Source organism: Schistocerca nitens, chromosome 5, assembly GCF_023898315.1.
Source record: "Schistocerca nitens isolate TAMUIC-IGC-003100 chromosome 5, iqSchNite1.1, whole genome shotgun sequence".
Taxonomy (NCBI): domain Eukaryota; kingdom Metazoa; phylum Arthropoda; class Insecta; order Orthoptera; family Acrididae; genus Schistocerca; species Schistocerca nitens.
Genome location: NC_064618.1, coordinates 23,714,603 through 23,741,276, shown reverse-complemented (window position 1 = coordinate 23,741,276; position 26,674 = coordinate 23,714,603). Strand labels below are relative to the sequence as shown.

The 26,674-nt window shown below is 46.8% G+C and overlaps 1 protein-coding gene across 3 annotated transcripts in view; it reads left to right on the top strand.

Moving 5' to 3' along the window:
- Nucleotides 1-26,674, top strand: part of LOC126259787 (natterin-4-like) — a 115,675-nt gene that overhangs the window by 42,111 nt on the left and 46,890 nt on the right. For 2 of the 3 annotated variants that reach the window (XM_049956796.1, XM_049956794.1), the window contains one exon: nt 16,107-16,340. In XM_049956796.1, coding sequence (XP_049812753.1) covers nt 16,130-16,340 — 211 coding nt within the window. In that variant the 5' untranslated portion in view covers nt 16,107-16,129. Of the gene's footprint in view, nt 1-8,420; nt 8,476-16,106; nt 16,341-26,674 lie in introns of those variants that run through there. The other variant, XM_049956795.1, reaches the window with a different exon arrangement.

Here is a 26,674-nt window from a genome sequence, read left to right as displayed (position 1 = left end):
ATATTCAGAGAAATTCAGGAATACAGAAACACAAGCCACTGAGGAATGAAATAAAAGCCGCGAGGGATTAGCCGAACGGTCTAAGGCGCTGCAGTCATGGACTGTGCGGCTGGTCCCGGCGGAGGTTCGAGTGCTCCCTCGGGCATGGATGTGTGTGTGTTTGTCCTTAGGATAATTTAGGTTAAGTAGTGTGTAAGCTTAGGGACTGATGACCTTAGCAGTTAAGTCCCATAAGATTTCACACACATTTTTGAATGAAATAAACAGGAAGTACAGGGAAGCTAAGACAAAATGCTGCACGAAAAATGTGACAAAATCGAAAAAGGAAGACTGTCGGAGGGACTGACTCACCATATAGGAAAGTCAAAACAATTTTCGGTGAAATTAAAAGCAAGGGTGGTAACATTTAGAGTGCAACTGTTCACAGTAACACACTCTCTGCCCTACCTTCCTATTCATAACGAATCCTACTTCCGTTATACCATTCTCTGATGCTCTTTGATATTACCCTGTACTCACCTGACCACAAATTCTTGTCTTCTTCCCATTTCACTTCGTTGACCCCTACTATATCCAGATCGAGGCTTTGCATTTCTCTTTTGAGATTTTCTACCTTCCCTACAACGCTCTACCTGCTGACATTCCACGCCCCGATTCGTAGAACGTTATCCTTCCGTTGTTCATCCAATCTTTTTCTCATGGTCACCAACCCTTTGGCAGTCCCCTCCCAGAGATCCGAACGGGGGCAGTTCCGGAATCTTTTGCCATTGAAGAGATGTTCATGACACTTCCTGAATTATAGGCGACATGTCCTGTGGGTACACATAATGGGTTCCCATTGCCTCATGCCTTTGAACATTGCTGGTTCTTCGGCCTTTGGGGGCAGTTTCCCACCCAAGGGACAAGAGAGTGCGCTGAGCCTGCCTGTGTCCACTGGTCCGCACTCTCTGGCAAGGCCGTTGGCAGGATGATGGTGACTTCTTATACTGGAAGTCTTCGGCCGCCAATGCTGATTATTAATCAAAATTTAACCAGTTGTGCGTTTCTATCCCGTGACCGAGGACATTTTGATTACTAATCAAAAACGCTGCCCCTAGGCCACAGTTGGACCTAATATCATGATAGATCTTGAGAAAAATAAGGCAAGATGTCGGTTTGCTCAGGAAAAAATGATTTTAAAGAAATTTTTGTATGAATGTTCATAGTCCCACACATACGGCGAACAAAGAAAGACTGAGCGAGATGACGCTGTGGTTAGCGCACTGGACTCGCATTCGGAAGGACGGCGGTTCAGACCAGACCCGGCCATTCGGACTTAGGTTCTCCACGATTTCCCTAAATCGCTCCAGGCAAGTGCCAGGATGGCTCCCCTGAAAAGGCATGGTCGATTTCCTTGTTCGCCCTTGACACAATCCGATGTCGTGCTCCATCTATAATGACCTCAATGTCGATGGGACGTTAAACCCAATCTCCTCCCTTCCTTTTACCAAACAAGAAATAATCAGGATGCTGAAACTTCAATAAGTGGAGAGGAAATGCTATATGTAAGTGTTATGAAATATAAAGTTATGTAGGTATAGAGGCTTCGAAAGTGAGTTATGCAGAATGGAGTTCGAATGATCTCAAACATCGAACTTGTTTGTTAACGTTTGACTCACAAACTTTATCGACTTTTTGTATATTCATGGAATGAGGTGGTCTTTAGAGCTGTACGTATCTCCTGGCAGACAATGTTTATATCACAGCCATATTAGCAGTCAGTGCAATGACCAGACAATATTTGAAAGGTGTGGTAGACAACACATACCACACTTTAATTGCCTGCATGTACTGCCAAGAAAATCGTTCAGAAACAGACAGAATGAAACAAATACAGTAGCATATCCAGCATAACGTATCTTACAACAAAGCAAGCAGCTTGTTAAATTCACACAGACATTCACCAGCAAACTGGCACTCCCTAGGTCAGTGACAGTTGTGGTGCAGAGCTGAACAAGTAACTGGGTAGAACTTCCGTAACAGCCAGGTACAAAAATACCGTGGGGTGCTACTATAATATTACACTACTGAGACAGAACATTTACCATGGAGATCATACAAACTGCACAACATGACAAGCTAAGTAGAATCAAGTTTTTGATTTATAATGACTAGTTCATAGTTACATTTCAATCAATTGTAGGTTTCCAACTATTCGTACACGTAATTATTGGACATCATGCATCATTATTATAGAAAAGAACAAAATATTATTTACACTGATGTTTAACGTCTAGCATGCGTGAATACGTGATTACAGTGTTTATGGTGATGCACATCGGCTTCATTTTGTATTACTGACGAGATAACAGTGCCTGCTTCGAATGTTTATCTTTGTGCTGGTCATGGATGTCAACACCTGGATAACTGACAAATACGAATTAGTTAATCGATTGTTGGCTGAGAAAGAAAGTTTGCTGTAAAAGCTATCACAAATAGAGAGGATCTCTTCTGACACAATAATAATTTTTATGTAATTGTGGATTGTTGAGTTTCGAACGAACCATGGAGCATTTCACATTATTCATAAAATCTTATTTTGACCAACCGACAGTTCTACAATATGCTTTGAGGCAACATGTCCCCGTACACGACCGGTATGCAACATTAATGGTGTTGCTAACGATCTGTAAACTAGGAGACTTTGCTGTGTTGGCAGAAGAGCCAACACCGTGTTGCTAGAGGAGGCCGAAATGCACGCGTTTAATTACACGCAGACTGGCGTGAGGTCTGGAACAGGACAATGTCTTGAGAATTGCAAATAAAGTACGTAGATGATGTAATACTTAACTTTAATCCATAATTGGTGTACATCGCTCTTGACGATACAAAAGTATAATTTCAATATTAATTGAATACGGCGCCTTGCTAGGTCGTAGCAAATGACGTAGCTGAAGGCTATGCTAACTATCGTCTCGGCAAATGAGAGCGTGATTGTCAGTGAACCATTCCTATCAACGTCGGCTGTACAACTGGGGCGAGTGCCAGGACGTCTCTCTAGACCTGCCGTGTGGTGGCGCTCGGTCTGCAATCACTGACAGTGGCGACACGCGGGTCCGACGTAACTAATGGACCGCGGCCGATTTAAAGGCTACCACCTAGCAAGTGTGGTGTCTGGCGGTGACACCACAGACTTCATGCTGTTTGCAGACGATCTTCTGTTTATTACGGGATATGACACAGCTAAAAACTAATTTTTTTAATCACGATGCCTGTTATATGTTTATTAGAGGTAAGGCGTTCTTCAGCGGAACTCCATTTGGCATATTGTCTCAGGAATGCTTTTTTTGAATAACAGCAGGACAGCTTGTAAATCCTGTCTCTCATGGTAGAAAAGCTTCAAGACATTCCACAAATCTGTAAACCGTTTTTCAAGTGGGAGTAGAGCCATTTGAAGTTTTTATTGAGTGTTTCAGGTGTAATTTATCGCTCATTTTAATTGGATGTAAGACTGGTACAGCTGGTAAATATATGTTAAAAAGTATCGGTTCCCAAAATGGTATATGGTGCCACCCTGGAGCTCATGGGGCAGCCATCAGAAGCACTGTCACCAATGAGTGTCCTACAAATACGGTCATTAAGATATGAACTAATTAATTTTAAGTTTATTTAATTTTAATTTTATTTCCTTGTACAATAACTATTTGCCATATTTTGTTAAAGGCTTAAACAATGTGCAAGGTTATGACTGTTGTGGATTTAGTATACGCAAATCGAAGAAGTGTGATCTGCTCACCTGCTTTCGAAATTAGTGATGTGAGGCTGATTGCTCCGTAATTTTTTGGATATCAATGGTCTTTATTTGGTTTTAGTATAGTAATTACTGTGGCAGATTTCGACTGACAGGGAAAATGCCTTAATTTTAATATCGCATTAATTGTGGTGACCAGCAGTCTTCGGACACTTGGAGACAAGTTTCCTAATATCATAGTGACTTAGTTGGGACACAATCATGTTAACTTTCCACAGAAGACGGAAGTCGATGCGTTCATTGTCAAGGAATTGGTTGCTGACAGTGTTATTAGCCAGTTGTTGCAGCGGTCGATGGATGCAGTATTTGGAGTAATGGATGGCGTAAATTCTTTCCCCAAGATCCGTGATTTCTCTGGCATCCATTGACAGAGAGTATATCCATAGTTCTTAGATTACTTTAGCTATTGGAACTCAGGAGGAAATTCAGGGGCTTATTTTGTTCGACGGAAGGGGCACAGTGTTGTGGTTAGCAGGTGTGATAAAAAAAATGTAAATAATACACCTTGCAGTTCCGTCCTTCCAAAAGTCCATATACGAGACACAACCTTAATCATAGTCTGAATTTGTTACACATACAGTTCCCAGTTAATACACTACTGGCCATTAAAAATGCTACACCAAGACGAGATGATGATAAACGGGTATTCATTGGACAAATATATTATACTAGAACTAACATGTGATTACATTTTCACGCAATTTGGGTGCACAGATCCTGAGAAATCAGTACCCAGAACAACCACCTCTGGCCGTAATAACGGCCTTGATACGCCTGGGCATTGAGTCAAACAGAGCTTGGATGGCGTGTACAAGTACAGCTGCCCATGCAGCTTCAACACGATACCACAGTTCATCAAGAGTACTGACGGGCGTATTGTGACGCGCCAGTTGCTCGGCCATCATTGACCAGACGTTTTCAATTGGTGAGAGATCTGGAGAATGTGCTGGCCAGGGCAGCAGTCGAACATTTTCTGTATCCAGAAAGGCCCGTACAGGACCCGCAACATGCGGTCGTGCATTATCCTGCTGAAATGTAAGGTTTCGCAGGCATCGAATAGAGGATAGAGCCACGGGTCGCAACACATCTGAAATGTAACGTCCACTGTTCAAAGTGCCGTCAGTGCGAAGAAGAGGTGACCGAGACGTGTAACCAATGGCACCCCATACCATCACGCTGGATGATATGCCAGTATGGCGATGACGAATACACGCTTCCAATGTGCGTTTACCGCGATGCGACCATCATGATGCTGTAAACAGAACCTGGATTCACCCGAAAAAATGACGTTTTGCCATTCGTGCACCCAGGTTCGTCGCTGAGTACACCATCGCAGGCGCTCCTGTCTGTGATGCAGCGCCAAGGGTAACCTAGCCACAGTCTGCGAACTGATAGTCCGTGCTGCTGCAAACGTCGTCGAACTGTTAGAGCAGATGGTTGTTGTCTTGCAAACTTCCCCATCTGTTGACTCAGGGATCGAGACGTGGCTGCACGATCCGTTACAGCCATGCGGATAAGATGCCTGTCATCTCGATTGCTAGTGATACGAGGCCGTTGGGATCCAGCACGGCGTTCCGTGTTACCCTCCTGAACCCACCGATTCCATATTCTGCTGACAATCATTGGATGTTGACCAACTCCAGTAGCAATTTCCCGATTCGATAAACCGCAATCGCTATAGGCTACAATCCGATCTTTATCAGAGTCGGAAACGTGATGGTGCGCATTTCTCCTCCTTACACGAGGCATCACAACAACGTTTCACCAGGCAGTGCCGGTGAACTGCTGTTTGTGTATGAGAAATCGGTTGGAAACTTTCCTCATGTCAGCACGTTTTGGGTGTCTGAAAAACTAATGATTTGCATATCACAGCATCTTCTTCCTGACGGTAAAATTTCGCGTCCGTAGCACGTCATCTACGTGGTGTAGCAATTTTAATGACCAGTAGTGTATTTTATTTCGGCTGAATTTTCTGTCTGACTTCGCGATGCATCTCGTACTGCTAGTAAGAGCGTAATACGATGAGAATTTTGAGGCAAAGATAATTTGCTTTGGTATTTTTACGCAGTATGACTAACAGAACGTCCTGTAAGAAAACCGTATTTCTGGGATAATAATTTGGTTTAATTGGTGAAAGAAGTGGAACAATTATGGTAGGTGACTAATATATTCCTGTTAGGATTGGTTGTCCTTGAATTCCACTTGGGATGTTGAAAACTCAGATCACCTACTGCTATTATTGGTTCGATACGTTCACCCAGGGTGTTAGTACATCAGCCGTAAGAAGTTTTACTTGTGGTGGCTGGTTAAGTTGGTTCACAGCACTGACACCACGGATCTGCGGAACCGAAGAAAGCCGCGGCGGTGGGAAAACGCCGCCCGCACGGGACTGCTATGTAAGGTGTCGCGCTGAACGGAGCACTTCTGAGAATTACCGAGCAAGGCCGACACAGACCGCAATCGTGCTCGCGTGCTGTTCGCCTCGCCGTGGGCGTCCTTCGCATACACTATCAAATCGAGGTAAAATTCTCTATTTGAGACAATTGTAAGCTCAGGTACGTAGTTTTGATTACTGTCGACAATACGACCCTAGGAATGCGTCTAGTAATCCGTAATCTCGTTCCCAAACAAACTCTTATTATCACGCTTGTCACTCCAGTTAGCGACTTGGACAGCTGAGAAGCTAATTAAGCGACTTTCTAAAACGAAAAACTGATTTTGTAAACATCATCGCCCTTAAAATTATTATGATTAATAGTTTTAAATGAATAAAAAAACTGGTTCAAATGGCTCTGAGCACTATGGGACTTAACTTCTAAGGTCATCAGTCCCCTAAAACTTAGAACTACTTAAACCTAAATAACCTAAGGACATCACACACATCCATGCCCGAGGCGGGATTCGAACCTGCGACCGTAGCGGTCACACGGTTCCAGACTGTAGCGCCTAGAACCGCACGGCCACCCGGGCCGGCTTTAGATGAATAACTTGCACCCAATCTGTGTCGTCAATGTGCTATAGTGTCTGGTCAACAACACTGATTCTGTACCTGGACTCACCTGTAGAATAATGAAAGTGACGCATTAGTGGAGTACATGTAAGGTAAGGCCAAATGAGGACAGACTGAGTCTAGTAGATAAAGAGACCAGAAATCAAGCGATTATTAGTAAAAACGACAAACGGTACCTTCAATGGTATTCTGACGAGCTGTTATTTCCATTTTCTGCACACCATTTAGACGACCGACGCAGTCGTCTTGTTGAGGTGCTCCGAGTTCTGCTCTTCGCTCTTGTTAGCAGTACCATGTTGTTGTGGTTGACGGATGCAGTATTTAGAGTAACGGTTCATGTAAATTCGTTCCCCAAAGCCCGTGGTCTCTCACGCGGTCACTGCCAAATTTTCCGTGTATGTGTAGTTCTTAGATTATTTTAACTGTTGAAACTCAGGAGGAAATTCGGGAGCTTAGTTTGTTCGACGGAAGTGAGGTAGGTGTTTGGACTCCAACCAGACTCTAAGCTGTTGTTGGTCTCTAACCTCTTTTTATAGCCGAATTCAAGTCCCGACACCTACAATGCCTGCGATGCTCTTTTGTTTCTCAGAGCTGGCACTGGTATTTTGTGGAAAGCAAATTCTCTCAGTATCTCCAAACAGTAGTGGACGTGTCGATCGGCGAGACTTTAATAAACTGAGTGTCACACTTCCAGCGCTATCTCCACTGAAACAGGCATCACAGTTTATTACCTTTTTGACACCTTCATTTCGATACAATCCTTAATTATGCTACCCCAGAAAAATGTTGTTCATATCACGATACTCGCCACATCGTATTTTATTCATTGCTCGTAAACGAAGCAGTGTTCAACAACAGCTGATTTTCATGTGGGGTGTGTCGCTGACGTTCCTCTCATCTCTCATCCCCTGTTTTGATAGAGCTGCCGCACGTTCGCATGAAATGCGATACACAGCTGGCTGTCCTATATGGATTTTAATATTACGAGCAATGCATTTTACCTTAGTTGAAGAGGCCGAAATACATAGAATGCCAATTAGTAGTTTTAGATGTACAGCTTGCGCCCTTTCTGTCTCAGCAAGGTGTTATAGTACCTTGTCAACAACACTGACTCTGTACCTGGACTCAGCGGTAGAATAATTTATCGCATTAGTGTAATGTAAATGTTCCTGTATTTGTAAAACACTGACTTTTGGATACTCTTATTTGCTTAGAATACTAAACCCGTGCTCTGTTCTGTCACGCTAACGCAGCTGATTGCTTGGTTGGTTGTTTGGGGGAAGAGACCAAGCAGCGCGGTTATCGGTCTCATAGGATTAGGGAAGGATGGGGAAGAATGTCGGCCGTGCCCTTTCAAAAGAACCATCGCGGCATTTGCCTGGAGCGATTTAGGGAAATCACGGAAAACCTAAATCAGAATGGCCGGACGCGGGATTGAACGAGGCAGCTGATTCAGTCAATAAAATGGATACAGACGACACGACGTCCGAAAGTGGCGCCCAGAAACGGCGAACCGTTCCCGATGACGACAGAATAATCGAACGCAAGATTCAGAGAACAACAGAGCGGGATTCGGCGGAGCAGCGGTTCTTTGACTGGTTGTTCTGGCCTCCTCCCGAGGAGATGCAACAGGAGGCGATGGAACCCGCTCCGTGCAGGACAGCACTGTCTGCAGGTAGGTCCAGGTGGCGGCAGCAGCAGCAGCAGCCGCAGCAGCCGCAGGCGTTCATCTCCTGTGCGGAACTGGCCTCAGTGTTGTACTTACAAGGGAAGCTCCCCATCGCACCTACTCTGTCCCTCAGATTTAGTGGTAAGATGTCCCAGTGGATAGCCCGTCAAAAAGTGGACACAGATCAGGCATGAAAACAGGAAGGAGGTTTACTGAACTGTGAAAAAAAAGAAGCAAAACAGAAACAGTGATCAGTCTAAGCTCAAGATGTGCAACATCGAGCGAAACTCAATAGCTAGAGCGACATGGTTATGTGTGCACGCTGTTGGTCTGTGATGGGGGAGGTCCGAGTTCAAATCTCCAAATTATGAACTGTCCACCCAGTGACTGACGTGTGTCTTCGCTGTATTCAAATTTATGTGTGTGTCATGTTGTTACGTCCGTTTTCAACAGCAAGGTGTAAGGAAAGGACCTCGAGACGTACGTACCTCCCATTTGTTCTACACAAGTACCACACATGATGACGTTCTGATGTCGATGAGAGATTTATGCGGCATCTGGTGTTGGTGGTTATATTTTTACTCATGAGTCATATTCTATAAGCAACGCAAAGTATGACAGATGCCATGGCTACAGAAGGAGAACAGACATGTCATTGACTGCATGGCCGGAGCAGCCGCCTTGTTCAGGTGCTGCGAGTTTTCCTCTTTCGTGTACTCGCTGCCTGGACGGCAACGAGACGCTAAGCCGTTGCTGGTCTCGATCGGCAATTTATAGCGGGTTCGAGTCCCGACGCCCACTATGCACTGTGATTCTCTTTTGTTCAGAGTTGGCATTGGTATTTCCTGAAAAGCAAATTCTTTCAGTGTGCCAACTTAGTAGACGTAATGCCCGGCGAGATTTGGCAAACTGAGTGCCACACCCCCAGCGTTATTTAAATTAGTTTTACTGACATCTTCATTTCTGTACACTATTTAATTCTGCTACTCCAGGAGGTTGGTGTTCGCATCACGATACTCGTCTCATCATATTTCATTTCAGGTTTGAAATCAAATGGTTCAAATGGCTGTAAGCACTATGGGACTTAACATCTGAAGTCATCAGTCCCCTAGAACTTAGAACTACTTAAACCTAACTAACCTAAGGACATCACACACATCCATGCCCGAGGCAGGATTCGAACCTGCGACCGTAGCGGCCGCACAGTTCCACACGGAAGCACCTAGAACCGCTAGGCCACACCGGCCGGCCACTTGTAATCAAAGCAATGTTCAGCTTTTCATGTCGCATGTGCCTCTGATGTTCCTTTCATCTCTCATCGACTGTTCTGATAAGTAGTACGGCAAAGTCTATACGGCCTCACTTTGAATTGTTGCCAGATTTGTTCAAGATGGTGGATCGAAAATGGCTGCCATAGATGTGGCAACATCGCAGTGACGTCATGGCGGGAACTTCAAATTTTGGCAGGAAAATAGATCAATTGGGCTGCTTCTACTAACCAAACCACTCCGCACTGTCTCCCTTCCTCCCTTCCCTCCCCCATCTGAAAATTGGCGGGAAAGGACTCAGTCTGTGCTGAGCATGAGGATAGGATGGACATAAGACTGCATAATTTATTTCGACAATTTGAGTTGTCATAGGCAGTAATTCCATCTAATATTTTCAGCATAAGGTCCGGAGTCCAACTGCCCTTATTCACAACGTTACCACCAGACAGCGCTGTCGACCTCACCCCCCCCCCTCCTTTGTCCCTCCCTTGACGTAATCCAAGATGACTGTCTGGGGAAAAAATGGCGCGAAAAGGACTCAGTCCGTGTTTAGCTGCTGGACTGGGAGGATAGGTGTAATTGTGACTTGGAGGAGTACGTTAGCATGTGAGGACTGTGTCGATACCAATGATATTTGGTGAACACAAATACGCTTCATGAAATAATGAATATCAGCACGATGGTGCTAAGTTACACTTCACAACTCACATGTGCTGTAAATGTAGATCATTCGACAAAAGTACAGTCAGTCTTCTGAAACGCAAGACATTCACCTGTCCCAGTACGTGGCCTCTTCCAACGGGCCCAGATAGTAAGACAGGGAGTGATCCACGTCACGGCATGGCCACGCAGCAGACGCAGGGCCGCTCGCTAACCTCCTCCTGCTGTGCTGGAAACAGTCGCGGCCCCCCTCCTCCTTCCCATCCCCCATACACGGATACCCGTTGTCACTGAACACGAACTGTTTCAGGAAATACTACATCTCGTGTTGTGGAATATTGTCATATATATGCCTTTGCACAAAGAGAGAGAGAGAGAGAGAGAGAGACAGCTTTGCAGATGACGTGAGAATATTTAAACAATTACACGTTTTATTCTGAGGAATATCACCATCACCACACTTGGACACAGACTCTAAAAGATCTCGACACACATGTAAAACATCCCTGAGACACTTCGCACATTTTTGTGGGAAATACCATTGTCCTTGACTACGAGCTACTTCGGGAGTTACTAAATCCAACTGAATATGTCCCTAAATGCAGTTTCAAGAAGATTGTTGCACAGTAGTTTGCTTCAGTTTTGCGATGGACTCTAAAAAAAGATTGCGGTACAATTGTGAAACCTCCCAGAGACACTTGATATGCTTTTCTGGGAAACAGGCCTCGTAAACGATATCAGCTGTAATATCTGATTTTAGACGCCGAAACGATGATACTTGAAAGTCGAAACAAATAGCTCTGTAATAAACAGAACACTCACCACAAGAAGAGACAGAGAGAGCAAAATGTGTGAGTCCTACAGCTCCTGTGGTGTTCATCGCTTTTCTGAACTGGTGAGTGGGCTTCGTTTTATATTTGGTGTTGCTCAAGTCAGTGGCATTTTTTCCTCACTTCCAGAAGCACACAATGGTGTCCAAGCACAAATGCAAAACTCACAACAATTCGAAGCACTGTCGTACAGACAAGAAAAATGGCTGGAATTTTCGGGTAATTTTCGATGTCCTACAGCTTCTGGTCTGGAGATACTCTAAAGCCACAATGGCAGATGAGGGACAGCATCCTGCCAGAGATGGATGGTCTGCTTGGACATGTCTCAGAACACTCGAACGAAGAAGACATCACATTACTCTCACACATCACAGAACTTTCCATTGATTCCTTTCCCCTTCTTGTTCGAACCCCCCTGTAGAGGCTCCTATGCCCTGTACAAAGAATGTCTTGTGAATGGAGCATTCTAATTGGCTCTTACTGAATTAACCCGCCAAACAGCTGGTGCTGGTGTGGGAGCACTGTCCACCATTTTCTGCAGACGAGACTTTCAGCGAGAAAACTATTTTGTACAGATCCAAAAAAACATACAGCAGTCATATTGTACTGACACGTTAAACCCTGAAAAATTGGTCTACAAATCATGAAACATGGAAAGACACTTCTCAATTATACTGCTGTCCTACTGCCATGGGAAGCTTGATTTTGTTTCCCAGCTTGAAACCGATCTCTAACCGGACTGTATCACCACATACTATGTTGATGTAGTAAACACAATTCCAAACCTGTAACATACAAAATCATCACTTCTTCATCCTGCACATAGCTGTCGACTACCAGGCGTACATATACCATGAGACAGACGGGTCCCAAAAACAAAAAAAAAAAAAACATAAGTACATGTACCATACATAGTCGCGGCACTAGATATTTCCCGTGAGATTCGGCGGTCATCCACCGTGGCCAACTGCCCCCACACACACCCTGGCCTGACGTGTGACCAGAGCGCCCTCAGCGGACTGCAGTCACTCTCCAAACTGGGGCACAACGGCTATGCTGGTTCCCCTGGGCCGGCCGCAGTGGGCGAGAGGTTCTAGGCGCTTCAGTCTGAAACCGCCGAACGCTACGGTCTCAGGTTCGAATCCTGCCTCGGGCATCGATGTGTGTGATGTCCTTAGGTTGGTTAGGTTTAAGTAGTTCGAAGTTCTAGAGAACTGATGACGTCAGATGTTAAGTCCCATAGTGCTCAGAGCCATTTTGTTCCGTCACCTTCTTGTTTGCTTACTTTCCACACCCATCACCATACTCTGGGATTACAAGATCAAATGTATTGTTACATGGTTTGCCAGAATATCACACCATTTACGCGATAGTTCTCGATATCAAGCACATAGCAATATCGCATGCATAGCAGCATCATCTGCACAGTATAATTCCAAAGACAAAGAGTCGAATTATTTTTCTAGAAACCCGAAACTTTAGCGAGGTGCTGGGAGTTGGGACATGCAGAAAACCACCGAGTAACTAGATATATCGTCTGAGAAGGTCTTTACGTGCAAATTCGAAAAAAAATATAGGAAACTGGTAGTTCCACTCATCAATACCGATGTCAGTGATATAACAGATTCCAAATCATCCTTCTACTTTACTTAGTCATCTAAGGTGTTTCTCATGTCTAGAGAACCCGCAGACATCTCTTCCATCTGTCTTTCACCATCTAGGTGCACACGACACGCACCACAATCGATGTTTCTACTAAATAATGATGGGAAGTATATAGAATCAGTCAATCGGACAATTTAGTTGGGAGGGAACAACTGTCCGGCGCAGACACACCCCCATATTGAATGTTCTCACATTGACATGGGGAACTCACGCAATCATGAAGCCCGCCAAACTCTACTGACTAGTAGTTCGCTATTTGCCCACCCAGAGGGCGACAGGGTTAGGTCAGGTGCATTCACATACAGCGGCCAGCTTCTGCAGTTTGGACAGCCGCCACCGTAAGCCAGAAACGTCAATCGTTCTGGCGACAGACCACTGCCGCCGCGCCCTGCACCGCAGGCAGAACCGTCCTACGAATCGCTGTGCTTACAACTACATACTGTAGTATGGCTGCAGTCTCAATCTGATGACATTTGTCAATGAGCGAAGGATTGGAAATACCCCCACCTGATGGCTGTGGCTCTGGAAGTATAAACATCTACCATTCTTATGACTGGACTTAATTTTCCGCATAATGGAATCTTTCATTCCCCTTATGGCTATCACAGCCTTATAACAGGCCAAAGCCATTTTCTTTGCACATGTCGGAACAGACACATAATACATAAGCCTGCTGATCACAGCGAATCTATCACACATCCCCTATGACTAACTACAGGGTGATTGTAAATAAAGTTAAGCCTTCAAAACGCTGTATAAATAACACCACTTCTCAGAATGACGTCAAATTCCAACAGAATAATACCAGAGAAGGGGGAAAAGGTATGGCAGGACAAAAAAAAAATAGTGTGAAAATTGATCAGTAGATGGCGCTGGATGTGTCAGAATACGTAAATGAAGACTCCCGTCCTGCACACAACCCACTGAAGTTGATGTAAATACGCGGGGTGCACGGCTTTCCCTCTTTCGCGTCTGCGACGTTGGCCATGACTGTGTCAATGCAGGATCGCGCTACGCTTGTAAAGCTGTGTTACAAGAATGATGTCTGTGCACACGTCTTCAGAAATTACGGGCACTGAACGGTTTGGAAAAGGGCGTTGGTCCGATGACTGCCATGCATCTGGAGAAAATTATTCGGGAATTCGAAAAGACGGATTCTTTTGGTGTACAACCTGGTAGAGGGAGGAAACGAATTGATTCGACGTCAGTTGAAGCAGTGCAGGAGGAGACGAGTGGTGGTGTGCAAGAATTTCTTGCTCGCATGGAAGTGGACAATGATTGGCCACGGAAGATTTTGTGGACAGACGAAGTCCACTTCAGACTGACAGGATATGTCAATACACAGAATTGTCGAATACGGGCAACAGAAAATCCACACGCAAATCAACCAGTACCACTTCATCCTGAAAAGGCCACTGTGTGGTGCCGGTTTAGGGCACCATTTATCATAGCGAGATATTTTTTCGAAGACAGGTGCTTCTGGTCCTGTTACTTGTACCATCACTGGTAAACACTATGAGTGTTTTTTTGCGCAACCACGTCATTCGAACTCTCCAACAGCGTGGATGTGTGGTTGGGATCATTTTTTATGGAAGATGGCGCACCTCCGCACATCGCAAATCCAGCTAAGCAACTGCTGAAGCGCCATTTCGGAAATGCTAGAATTATCAGCCGCCATTTCCCTACAGCCAGGCCGTCCCGATCACCGGATCTTGATCCGTGTGACTTCTGGCTGTGGAGCTGTTTGAAAGATGATGTGTTCAGTGTTCCGATTGCAAACTTAGCTACATTGAAGGCACGCATTGTGCAAAACATTCTGAACGTGACCCTGGAAGCACTTCGATCAGCTGTGGAACATGGTGTTTTCCGATTTCAACTTGTTGTAGAAAACGGTGGTCAGCATATTGAACACGTTTTTCGCCAGTGACACTGAAATTAATAATCAGATCTGACTTTTATTCATTATGCGGTTTTTAGCCTCAGGAAAATTAAAAACCGATGTGATTGGTGCCTTTTATGCGGTTTTTGTCCCGAGGATGATTAAAAACCATGTGATTGATCGTTTTTATTGCGGTTTATGGCCTCAGGATATTAAAAACAGGTTTTTCGAATCCAGTGTGAAATGACCTTGGTGTGGTGGATGGGCTTTCGTAACTAACAGCATCACACCTGTAAACCCATGCACACCAAATTTAGAAAGCGATTCGGCTGACGAACGTGGTATGAAACTGCTATCTGCTACTCCCTCATGCCGCCACTAAATATTTCTCCAATGTTTGTAATGCATTCTCTCTCAGTGGCATGCCACAGGTTCTGCGATATATACACTACGTTATAGGCGATTGAGAATGATCACGTAAAATACATAGATGGTGTGCTACGCGACGAATCACTTTAAAAGAAATGTAGAAAATCCTATGACCAATACAGTGGCTTTTCAGATCTATAGTGTTATGCTTTCTAGTACAAATGCTGTCTGCGATTTGGAATCAAGTCTCTCCATTGAATCATATACCTGCGTTCGATCCTATGAAGAAGTCTTTTAATGATTACAGCCATTAGTGAATCATATTAATGGCACTCTCATATCTTGAAATAAGTCGCCTTTTTCGAACCTATCGGCTCCAGTAAAACTACGACGTGGCTTTTTAGGCAGCCCCTACGCCTCTTGTAACTGTTCCTCAGTATCGACAGCTTTGTCCATGTGATCATTCCAGCTCAAGCTGGAACTGAGCAGAAGTCAGAGAGCACTGTATCTACCACCTTCTGCAACCTGTGTAGAAGCAGAGTTAGTGCGACCGGACCGAGTTTTGACCATTCGGTGGAAATGGTAACACGTCATAGCTCCGCTAATAGTGTACGATGTGTAAGGCCAACACGAGATGAAACATTCTTCCACAACACACACACTGGGTGAGTTTAAATAATCGTTTTTAACATTACTAGCAATGACTTTTATCTCAGCTGAAGGGTGCGAAATACATAGGATGCCAATTAGTACCTTTAGAAGAACAGCTGACGCCCATCTTGTCTCAGCACCGTATTAGAGTGCCTGATCAACACTAATGATTCTGTGCCTGCACTCACCTGTAGGATAATTTAAATGGTCGCATTAATGTAGTGTCAGTATTCCTGTACATCTAAAACACTGACTGTCGCTTGGCCTTATCTGCTTAGAATACTAAACCCGTGCTCTGTTCTGTCACGCTAACAGAGGCAGCTGATTCAGTGAATGAGATGGATACAGACGGCACGGCGTCGGGAAGTGGCGCCCAGAAGCGGCGAACCGTTCCCGATGACGACGGAATAATCGAACGCAAGATTCCGAGAAGAACAGAGCGGGATTCGGCGGAGCAACGGGTCTTTGACCGGCTGTTCGGGCCTCCTCCCGAGGAGATGCAACAGGAGGCGATGGAACCCGCTCCGTGCAGGACAGCACTGTCTGCAGGTAGGTCCAGGTGGCGGCAGCAGCAGCAGCAGCCGCAGCAGCCGCAGGCGTTCATCTCCTGTGCGGAACTGGCCTCAGTGTTGTACTTACAAGGGAAGCTCCCCATCGCACCTACTCTGTCCCTCAGATTTAGTGGTAAGATGTCCCAGTGGATAGCCCGTCAAAAAATGAACACATTTCAGGCATGAAAACAGGAAGGAGGTTTACTGAACTGTGAAAAAAAGAAGCAAAACAGAAACAGTGATCAGTCTAAGCTCAAGATGTGCAACATCGAGCGAAACTCAATAGCTACGGCGTCGTGGTTATGCAGTCACACTGTTGGTCTGTGATGGGAGAGGTCCGTGCTCAAATCTTCAAATTGTGGACTGTCTGCACGGTCACTGACGTGTCTCTTGTCATGTTGTGACGTCCGTTTTCAACATGAAGGTATAAGGAAGGGACATCGAGTCATACGCACCTCCCATTTGTTCTACACAAAACCACATGTTCCCAGTTTTCTCTCTGTTGCATGTCTCGACCTTGGATCACTCCCTCTTTCTGTTTTGCTTCTTTGTTCACTGTTCAGAACACATTCGTCCTGATTTCATGCTTGACCTGATTTCAATGTTTGACGTGCTGACTACTGGACCATTCTGCCAATAATTCCGCGTGGGGTGTGTTACGGGGCTTCCCTTCTTAGAAGCCAAATGAGGAGAGAATCAGTCTAGTGCATGAAGTCAAACCATTACACAAAAGAGACCAGAAATCAGTTGATTAACGAGTAAAAGCAACGACCGGTCCCTTTAAGGGTAGTCCGCCGAGCTGTCGTTTCCATTTTCTGCACAACATTTCGTCGGCCGTCTTGTGGAGGTGCTGCGAGTTTTCACCTCACGCCTACTCGCTGCCTGGACTCAACGAGACTCTAAGCCCTTGTCGGTCTCGATCCGCAATTTATAGCCGAGTTCGCGTTCCGACGTCCAGTACACACTGTGATACTCGTTTGATTTTCACAGCTGAAAACCAAATTCCCTCAGCGCCTTCTAACTTGGTGGACGTAATGACCGGTGAGATTTTAATAAACTGAGTGCCTCACATCCAGCGTTATTTAAATTGAAAAAGCCGTCCCAGTTTATTAGGTTTTCTGACATCTTCATTTCGATACACTCTTTAATTATGCTCCTCCACAAACTTGGTGTTCGCATCAGCGTACTCGTCAGATAGTACACTACTGGCCATTAAAATTGCTACACCACGAAGATGACGTGCTACAGACGCGAAATTTAACCGACGGGAAGAAGATGCTGTGATATGGAAATGATTAGCTTTTCAAAGCATTCACATAAGGTTGGTGCCGGTGGCGACACCTACAACGTGCTGATATGAGGAAAGTTTCCAACCGATTTCTCATACACAAACAGCAGTTGACCGGCATTGCCTGGTGAAACGTTCTTGTGATGCCTCGTGTAAGGAGGAGGAATGCGTACCATCACGTTTCCGACTTTGATAAAGGTCGGATTGTAGCCTGTCGCGATTGCGGTTTATCGCATCTCGACGTTGCTGCTCGCGTTGGTCGAGATCCAATGACTATTAGCAGAATATGGAATCGGTGGGTTGAGGAGGGTAATACGGAACGCCGTGCTGGATCGCAACGGCCTCGTATCACTAGCAGTCGAGATGACAGGCATCTTATCCGTATGGCTCTAACGGATCGTGCAGCAACGTCTCGGTCCCTGAGTCAACACATGCGGACGTTTGCAAGACAACAACCATCTGCACGAACAGTTCGACGACGTTTGCAGCAGCACGGACTATCAGCTCGGAGACCATGGCTGCGGTTACCGTTGACGCTGTTCACAGACAGGAGCGCCTGCGATGGTGTACTCAACGACGAACCTGGGTGCACGAATGGCAAAACGTCATTATTCCGGATGAATCCAGGTTCTGTTTACAGCATCATGATGGTCGCATCCGTGTTTGGCGACATTGCGTTGAACGCACATGGGAAGCGTGTATTCGTCATCGCCATACTGGCATATCACCCGGCTGATGGTATGGGGTGCCATTGGTTACACGTGTCGGTCACCTCTTGTTCGCATTAACGGCACTTTGAACAGTGGACGTTACATTTCAGATGTGTTACGACCCGTGCCACTACCCTTCATTCGATCCCTGCGACCCCCAGAAGGATAATGCACGACCGCATGTTGCAGGTCCTGTGCGGGCCTTTCTGGATACAGAAAATGTTCAACTGCTGCCCTGGCCAGCACATTCTATAGATCTCTCATCAATTGAAAACGTCTGGTCAATGGTGGACGAGCAACTGGCTCGTCAAAATACGCCAGTCACTACTCTTCATGAACTGTGGTACCGTGTTGAGGCTGCATGGGCAGCGGTACCTGTACTCTGTTTCACTCAGTGCCCAGGCGTATCAAGGCCGTTATTACGGCCATAGGTGGTTGTTCTGGGTACTGATTTCTCAGGATCTATGCACCGAAATTGCGTGAAAATGTAATCACATGTCAGTTCTAGTATAATATATTTGTCCAATGAATACCCGTTTATTATCTGCATTTCTTCTTGGTGTAGCATTTTAATGGCCAGTTGTGTATTTCATTTCATGATCATTATGGAGACAGTGTTCTGCAACAGCTGATTTTCTCGTCGGGTTTGTGACAGGTGCTCGTTCCACCTTCTGATAGTCCTGTGCCCTGTTCACATGGACGCTGCATACAGCCGGCTGAAGGTGACCTAGGTCGTTTTTAACATTACAAGCAATACGTTTTTTCTTAGTATGAGGGAGCGAAATACACAGGATGCCATGTTTCTCTAGAAGTCTGCCAATCTTCCTACATCTTCATCCTCATAGATACTCCGCAAGCCACCGTACGGTGCGTGGCGGAGGGTACTCTGTACCACTACTAGTCATTTCCCCTCCTGTTCCACTCGCAAACAGAACGAGGGAGAAACGACTGTCAACTTGCCTCCTTAAGAGCCCTAATCTCTCTAACCTCATGGTCCTCGCGCGAAATGTATGTTCGCGGCAATAGAATCGTTCTGCAGTCAGCTTCAAATGTCGTTTCTCTAAATTGTCTCGCTGCTGCTTCTCCGGAAAAAGGTCGCCTTTCCTCCAGTGATCCTTATCCGTAAGACTTGCCAGTTGTTAGAACTTACCGGTAATAAATCTAGCAGTCCACCTTTGAAAACTTCGAAGTCTTCCTTTAGTCCGAACAGATGCAGACTCCAAACACTTGAACAGTACTCGACAATGAGTCGGCCTAGTGCCCCATGAGCGGATTCCTTTACAGGTGAATCACACTTTCCTAAAATTCTCCCCAACAATTCGCATTTCCTACTACAGCCCTTACACACTCGTTCCGTTTCGCTTCGCTTTGCAACGTTACCCCACATATTTAAATGACGAGAACTGGAAGACGCTTAGAGAAGATGCGTTTTACGGAAAATGAGTGCCGGCTCTGAAAATCAAAAGAGCATCACAGGGCGCAGTGGGCGTCGGGAATCGAACTCGCCTGTAAATAGCGATGCAAGACCAGTAGCCTGTTGGACTCCAGGCAGCGAGTGAAAAAGACCAAAAGTGGCATAGCTGGAGAAGACGCCTGGATAAGTCGACGAAACATTGTGCAGAAAACAGGAAGAACAACTCTGCAGGACACCTTGGAGATGAGTATTAATCAGACGCTGCGAGGGAACCTGTGAGAGGAAAATCAGTTTATATCAGCGCCGACTTCGGGCGACTAAGCTCAGTTTCCTGCAATAACAACAAAATATTTCATTGAAATTTCGCAAAGTTATCGGAGCTGGAGATGTCTGATACATTAAGGGATGGTTGGACATACAAAAATATGACAGAATATGGTTGACCTGTTGTGATGTCTAAAAAGTACCAGCGCGACTGAGACCTCAAAGAAGTTAGCAATCCAGAGCGACCAAAGACGTATTTGCCACTTGTTTTAATGAGAAGGAGACCTATCAAGCATCAGTACATGCGGCCTGTACACATATGTGAAGTTATGAATGAATTGAAAAATTGGCTGTCTACTCTCATCATTTTGAAGGATCTACAGCAATACCGGGTAAATACATAATTTAAAGCATCAAGCACCGTAAGAGGCTGATAGATGTAACCGCGGAGAGAAGCGACGTCGTACTGTCACAGGGTGTAACAAGTAAGAGAGGCCAATCTTTCTGTATGCTCTTCTTCTTCTTCTTCTTCTTTATGTTGGCCTTAATATCCAGTATCCACAAGGGCCAGCACGTAATTTTTGTATTTGTCAGTTTACTAGTAGAGGTGGCCAAATGTCCTTGCTGTCGCCATCTCTTCCCCCGACACGGAATGCGTGTACCCCACTTGTCTGCGCCTAGTGTTACCCACGTTAAAGTTTTCTAAATTTTGTAAAAGAGGCTGGACGTGGATACCAGCCCAGTATTCAGCTACTGGTATGGGCGAAACCGCCTGAAAACCACTTCCAGGGTTGCCGAAGGACTGGCCCTCGTCGTTAGTTCGCGTGCCTCGCGGAATCCCAGAAGCTGCGTGCTAACACGTGCTGCTACCCAGAGGGTCAAAGCTTCACTGTTCGTTACTGCCAAACAGAACAGAGTTGTGTACCCTGAAACGCTTTATATGTGTGTTAGACTTAGCCCTACTAGTAGGTGGGTAGTATACAGAAACAGGGAATATGGTAGCCGACCGTGTGAAAAGGCTCATAGTACCCTGCATGCAGGAGAGGACTGTTCCTCATTTCAGCGTTCTCGCCACTGCGCTCTAAACGACAGATTCCCTGGTGTCCACGTTCCCCAGACCGCAACCATCCGGATAATTATCTGAAAGCTGCCGTGTACTGAATGAACCCCGGAACAAGGCGCAGGGAGCCCCAGAGGCCGTACTGCAGGCCGCCACTCTGCTCTACACAGTGTCGCACTGTTCGCCAGCGCTTTCCGGTTCAGTGCGACCGCGCGCTGGTGCTGACGGAGAGCATTTTGAACGTTTCGAGTAAATAAATTTTGTGTGGTGTGCTGATACATTCCCTTCCTCTGCGCTTCCCGTGACCGTGGCTGTCTCCCCATTATCTGATGCTAAACCAACATTGAGGATTCCATCCGGCTACCATTACGCTGCAGCTGGGTAAGGACTTTCGTTAACACAAGCCGCTTCCCATCCAGAAAACGGAACAGCTGTGCGCCTTTACAGTGGCCGCCCTAGTCCACGTAATGAGATGCCGTTGCATTAGGCTTCCAAGATGGCCGCCCAGTCGCTCGTAGCGTTGGGTGGCTCCGTATTCGCACGCAGTTTTTCCAAGTAAAATTTTGATGACGGACAGTGATATGTACTTTCACGGGAATCGGGTGTGTTCCTTTACAGAATGCGTTTACGTTTACCCTTTAGGTACCGTAAATAAAGCAGAGAGAGTGACTAAAGTCCGCGGACACCTGCGGTGCTCCCCGCTGTCGACAAAAAACCGCCTGCCTACGCTCGGCCCTGGAATCCAGCAGACGAAGCAGCGACGCACCACACCAGAGGCCGACGGACGAAGAGAGGTAGCACGGGGTAGATGCTAGCTCAGGCCGTCACCCTCACAGCCGGAATGGAATACGTAGAGGAAGAACCCACGTGTATGTCCGCCGGTTAAAAGATCGCAACCGTACACAAAATACCGAGAGAAATAGGAGTGGAATTAAAAGCTAAGTATGCTTCGTCGACTCTGCTAACCGTTAATAGCGACAGGGTGTTCCCATAAGCTTTCCAGATAACTACCATTGAAGCTGAACAGGCCTGGCTAAATTACGAAAACAGTCGATTAACATTTGAGCTACAGAGAGCATCTAATCCAGTTAAAGACTTACAAATACAAACACTGCAGGGGATGGCTGAAGAATTAGAGGACGAAAATACGGAACTCGATGTAGTGAACCAAGACTTCCAAAAACAATTCAGAGAATTAACTGATAATATCAGAGAACAAACCCAAAGGCAAGCACGGACAATGACATATGCCGCCGCCTTAACAATACAGCCCAAAACCACAGAGGCACGGAAAACAGAAGTGGCCACAACAATATACATCAAATCGACAGAAAATCAAAACCCCCAAAGCTGTACGACGGAGTATTACAAATAACATAAACCACAGGAAACAGAATTTACATATCAAATCAATCAGAACCGCTCAAACTGCAGTTTTAGTAGAAATAGCATAGCAGGGGAATTGTAGAAAAATAATAAAAAGACGAAAGACCTGCACATCATTGTCTATCAAGGACCGCGAACGTGCAAACCACATGTGGCGGTGAATCACGTGCCCGATACAGTTACCGAAGAGTAATTTCTAGGAAGCCTTCATGAGCAGAATCTAAGTGGTGACATCATTAAAAGAAGACTTCGAAAGAAAAGTCAAAAGAAGGTTTCAAATGGAACCTAAGGGAAGGCATCTGAACCATGCATCACATACTGGAGGTCAGCCACCGCCTGTACAGAGTCTTGACACAAAGACGGAGAGTTTACATAGACTTGGAATCACAGTCTGTGAAACGCTATACAGTAATAAATCAGCGTTTCAAGCGCTGTGACCTTGGACATACGACTGAAACCTGCAGAAATGCCGACGTTACGTGGGGTGGGGCGAGTGTCGCGACCCAGGGTAGAAGCGCACTGAGTGCCACAGCCACCGAGGCGAGGCCGCGTCTGCGACAAACCACGAGGAGGTGGCTGTCAAACCCATGAACAATTACACGACCGCCTCCTGCACAGCATGGACCGTGGCCACTAGAATCAGTACCCACCCAACGGACATGAACATCTAAAGCCAATCACCCAAAACACATAAATACAAATCACTATCAACAATACAGAGAAATTACCGAAGAGCAGTTTCCTGGAGAAGATAAATGAGTCTTCTGCCAGAGAATTATGACGAAAGTGAACTCATACCGCCCTTAATACACGCAAAGAGTTTAAACAATGCATTAATGCAGTAGAATATACAGGGTGAGTCACTAACTATTCCCACCAAGTATAACTCCGAAAGTACGATAGAAGTTGAAAAGTTTGTGGGACAAATGATGCATGGGACAACGGGGGCCATAATATGACGCTGGTTTTTTTGTTGCTACAGAGATATGAAGGTCAACTTTGTTTTTTTAAATGGGATGCTATAGTCTGATACTTATTTTCTGATAGCGAGTATGGAAACGAATCCAGTGATGTTTAACAGTAGGTTATGATGGCTAGAAATGAGTTGCAGAGACAATTCCCAAATCGTTGGATTGGACGTGGTGGTGGTTGTTGGGATGTTTAAGGGGGACTAAACAGCGAAAGTCATCAGTCCCCCATTCCAAAAACAGGCGAGACGAAAATTTGCGGAGCAGGTAAAACCCCAAGGGGAAGGAGACTCCCCCCCCCCCCCAGGCACTGAAAGAACACAGACGCGGCAACGAACACTACAGACAAGTAGAGTACAGATGAACACCAGACAGAAAGAAACAGAAGAAAAGAAGATGGCCAGAGACTGGTTGACTGACCACGAGAACAAAAAAAAGAGAAAGAGTCAACCATCCTACTACACACCAAAATCTGCAACCAATTATGTGGGACTCGAGGACAAGAGACACAGAAAGGGAAAGGTGCAGGACCTCCCTAAATGAAACCATAAAAAGGACTACCACGGATAAAATTTAAAACGTCGTCAGCCATGGAGGCATCGTCGCATAAAACAAAAGGCAAAGTGCCCGGGAGATTAAGAGACTGCCGGAGGGTGCGCAGTCGGGGACACTCCAACAAAATGTGGGCGACCGTCAGCCGGGACCCACACCGACACAGGGGGGGATTCTCCTGACGCAAAAGATGGCCGTGCGTCAGGTAGGTATGGCCGATGCGGAGCCGACACAGGACGACAGAGTCCCTGCGAGAAGCCCGCAGGGGGGACCACCACACATCGATCGTCTCCGTAACAGCTCGCAGTTTATTCGGGGATGTCAGGCCACGTCACTCATCATTCCACATCCCAAGCACCTTACGGCGCAACACCAACTGCAGATCACGAGCCGGGAGGCCGATCTCCAAAGCTGGGGAGTCGATCTCCCCTTTGGCCAGCCTGTCGACACGTTCGTTCCCCGGGATGCCAACGTGACCTGGTGTCCAAACAAAGACCACCGAACGACCAGAGCGGGAAATGGCAGAAACAGACTCCTGAATAAATGATACCAGAGGAGAAGAGGTATAGCAGCAGTCGATAGCCTGGAGGCTGCTCAGGGAGTCACTGCAGATGACGATGGACGTACCTGAACAGGAACGCATAAGCTCAAGAGCGCGCAATATGGCCACCAGCTCTGCAGTAAAAATACTGCAGCCAGCCGGCAAGGAGCGCTGTTCAACATGGGCAGCGTGAGCAAAAGCGTAGGCAGTACGACCATCAACCAGGGAACCATCAGTGTAGACAGTCTCACAGCTCGAAAATGAGGCGAGGAGCGCAAGAAAACGGCGACGGAGGGCCACAGGCGGAACCGAGTACTTGGGTCCCCGTGCCAAGTCCAGACGGACGGACGGACGGGGCATACTCCAGGGAGGCGTAGGTGCACGGACCTGGAAGGGAGGCAGAAGAGGGAATGACCCCAGTTCCGACAGCAGGGACTGGACGCAGACAGCAATGGAAAGCCCAGACCTAGGTCGCCGTCGCCATTCGGGCAGATGGAGGACCATGGCAGGGAAAAGCAGGCGACGATTGGGATGGCCCGGCGAGCAATGCACGTGGACAGCATAGTCGGCGAGCAGTCTATGGCGGCGAATCCGCAGCGGGGGAACCCCGGCCTCCACCAGTAGACTATCCACGGGGCTCGTACGAAAAGCGCCAGTTGCAAGCTGAACCACACAGTGGTGTATGGGGTCCAACAACGTCAACACTGAGGGGGATGCATACCCATAGGCCAGGCTCCCATAATCAAGCCTGGACTGCACAAGGGCTCTGTACAATCTCAACAGCGTGCAGCGATCTGCACCCCAAGACGTGTGGCTCAGGCAGCGGAGGGCGTTGAGGTGCCTCCAGCACTTTTGCTTCAGCTGAGTAATATGAGGAACCCAAGTGAGCCGGGCATCAAAGACGAGTCCTAAGAAGCGGCAAGTGTCCACCACTTCAAATAGGTGGCCGTCGAGGTAAAGTTCAGGATGAGGGTGGACCGTCCGACGCCTGCAGAAGTGCATAACTCGAGACTTGGCTGCAGAGAACTGAAAACCATGAGTCAGAGCCCATGATGCTGTCTTGCGAACGGCTACTTGCAGCCCCCGTAGTCGTTGAGCTAAATGAGATGCAGAAGTCGTCGGCATACAAAGAAGGAGACACTGACGACCCCATGGCTGCAGCCAGACCATTAATGGCCACTAGAAGTAAGGAGATGCTCAACACCGAGCCCTGCGGGACCCCATTGTCCAGTATATAAGATGAACTAGAGGCGGCACCGACTTGCACCTGGAAAGAGCGGCGCAATAAAAAGGTTTGAAGAAAAGCCGGGAGCTGACCATGAAGACCCACTCATGCAACGTAGCAAGGATGTGATGCCTCCATGTGGTGTCATACGCCTTCCGCAGATAAAAAAATACAGCAACGAGATGCTGACGTCGGGCAAAGGCTGCACGGATAGCAGATTCCAGCTGCACCAAATTGTCCGCAGCAGACCGGCCCCAACGGAAGCCACCCTGGGATGGAGCGAGGAGACTCAAGGACCCAACACAAACGCCGCCCCACCATACGTTCGAGCAATTTACACAAAACGTTGGTGAGGGTTATGGGACGATAGCTGTCCACCGCCAGTGGGTCTGCACCGGGCTTCAAGATGGGGACAATAACACCTTCTCGCCATTGCGACGGGAACACGCCCTTGCTCCAAATGCGGTTAAGGATGGTGAGGATGTGTCTCTGGCAGTCCCTGGAGAGATGCTTCAGCATCTGCGCGTGGATGCAGTCTGGTCCTGGTGCCGTATCAGGGCAATCGGCGAGGGCAGCGAGGAATTCCCTCTCACTGAAAGGAGCATTGTATTTTTCAGAACGAAGCGTGTGGAATGATAACGGTGTCTGCTCGGCCCGCTCCTTAAGAGAGCGAAAGGGTGGGGGGGTAAGTTGCAGTCGCACAGCTCGTAGCAAATTGTGCGGCAAGGTGTTCAGCAATGGTGGCAGCGTCCGTGCAGACAGTGCCGTCCAGGGAGATCCCAAGGACACCCATGGGGGTCCGGTGTCCATGAATCCGCCGTATCCGGGACCACACGAGCGAGGGGGAGACACGGGAGCCCAAGGATGAGACATACCTCTCCCAGCACTCCTGCTTACGCCGTGCAATAAGATGACGGGCCAAGG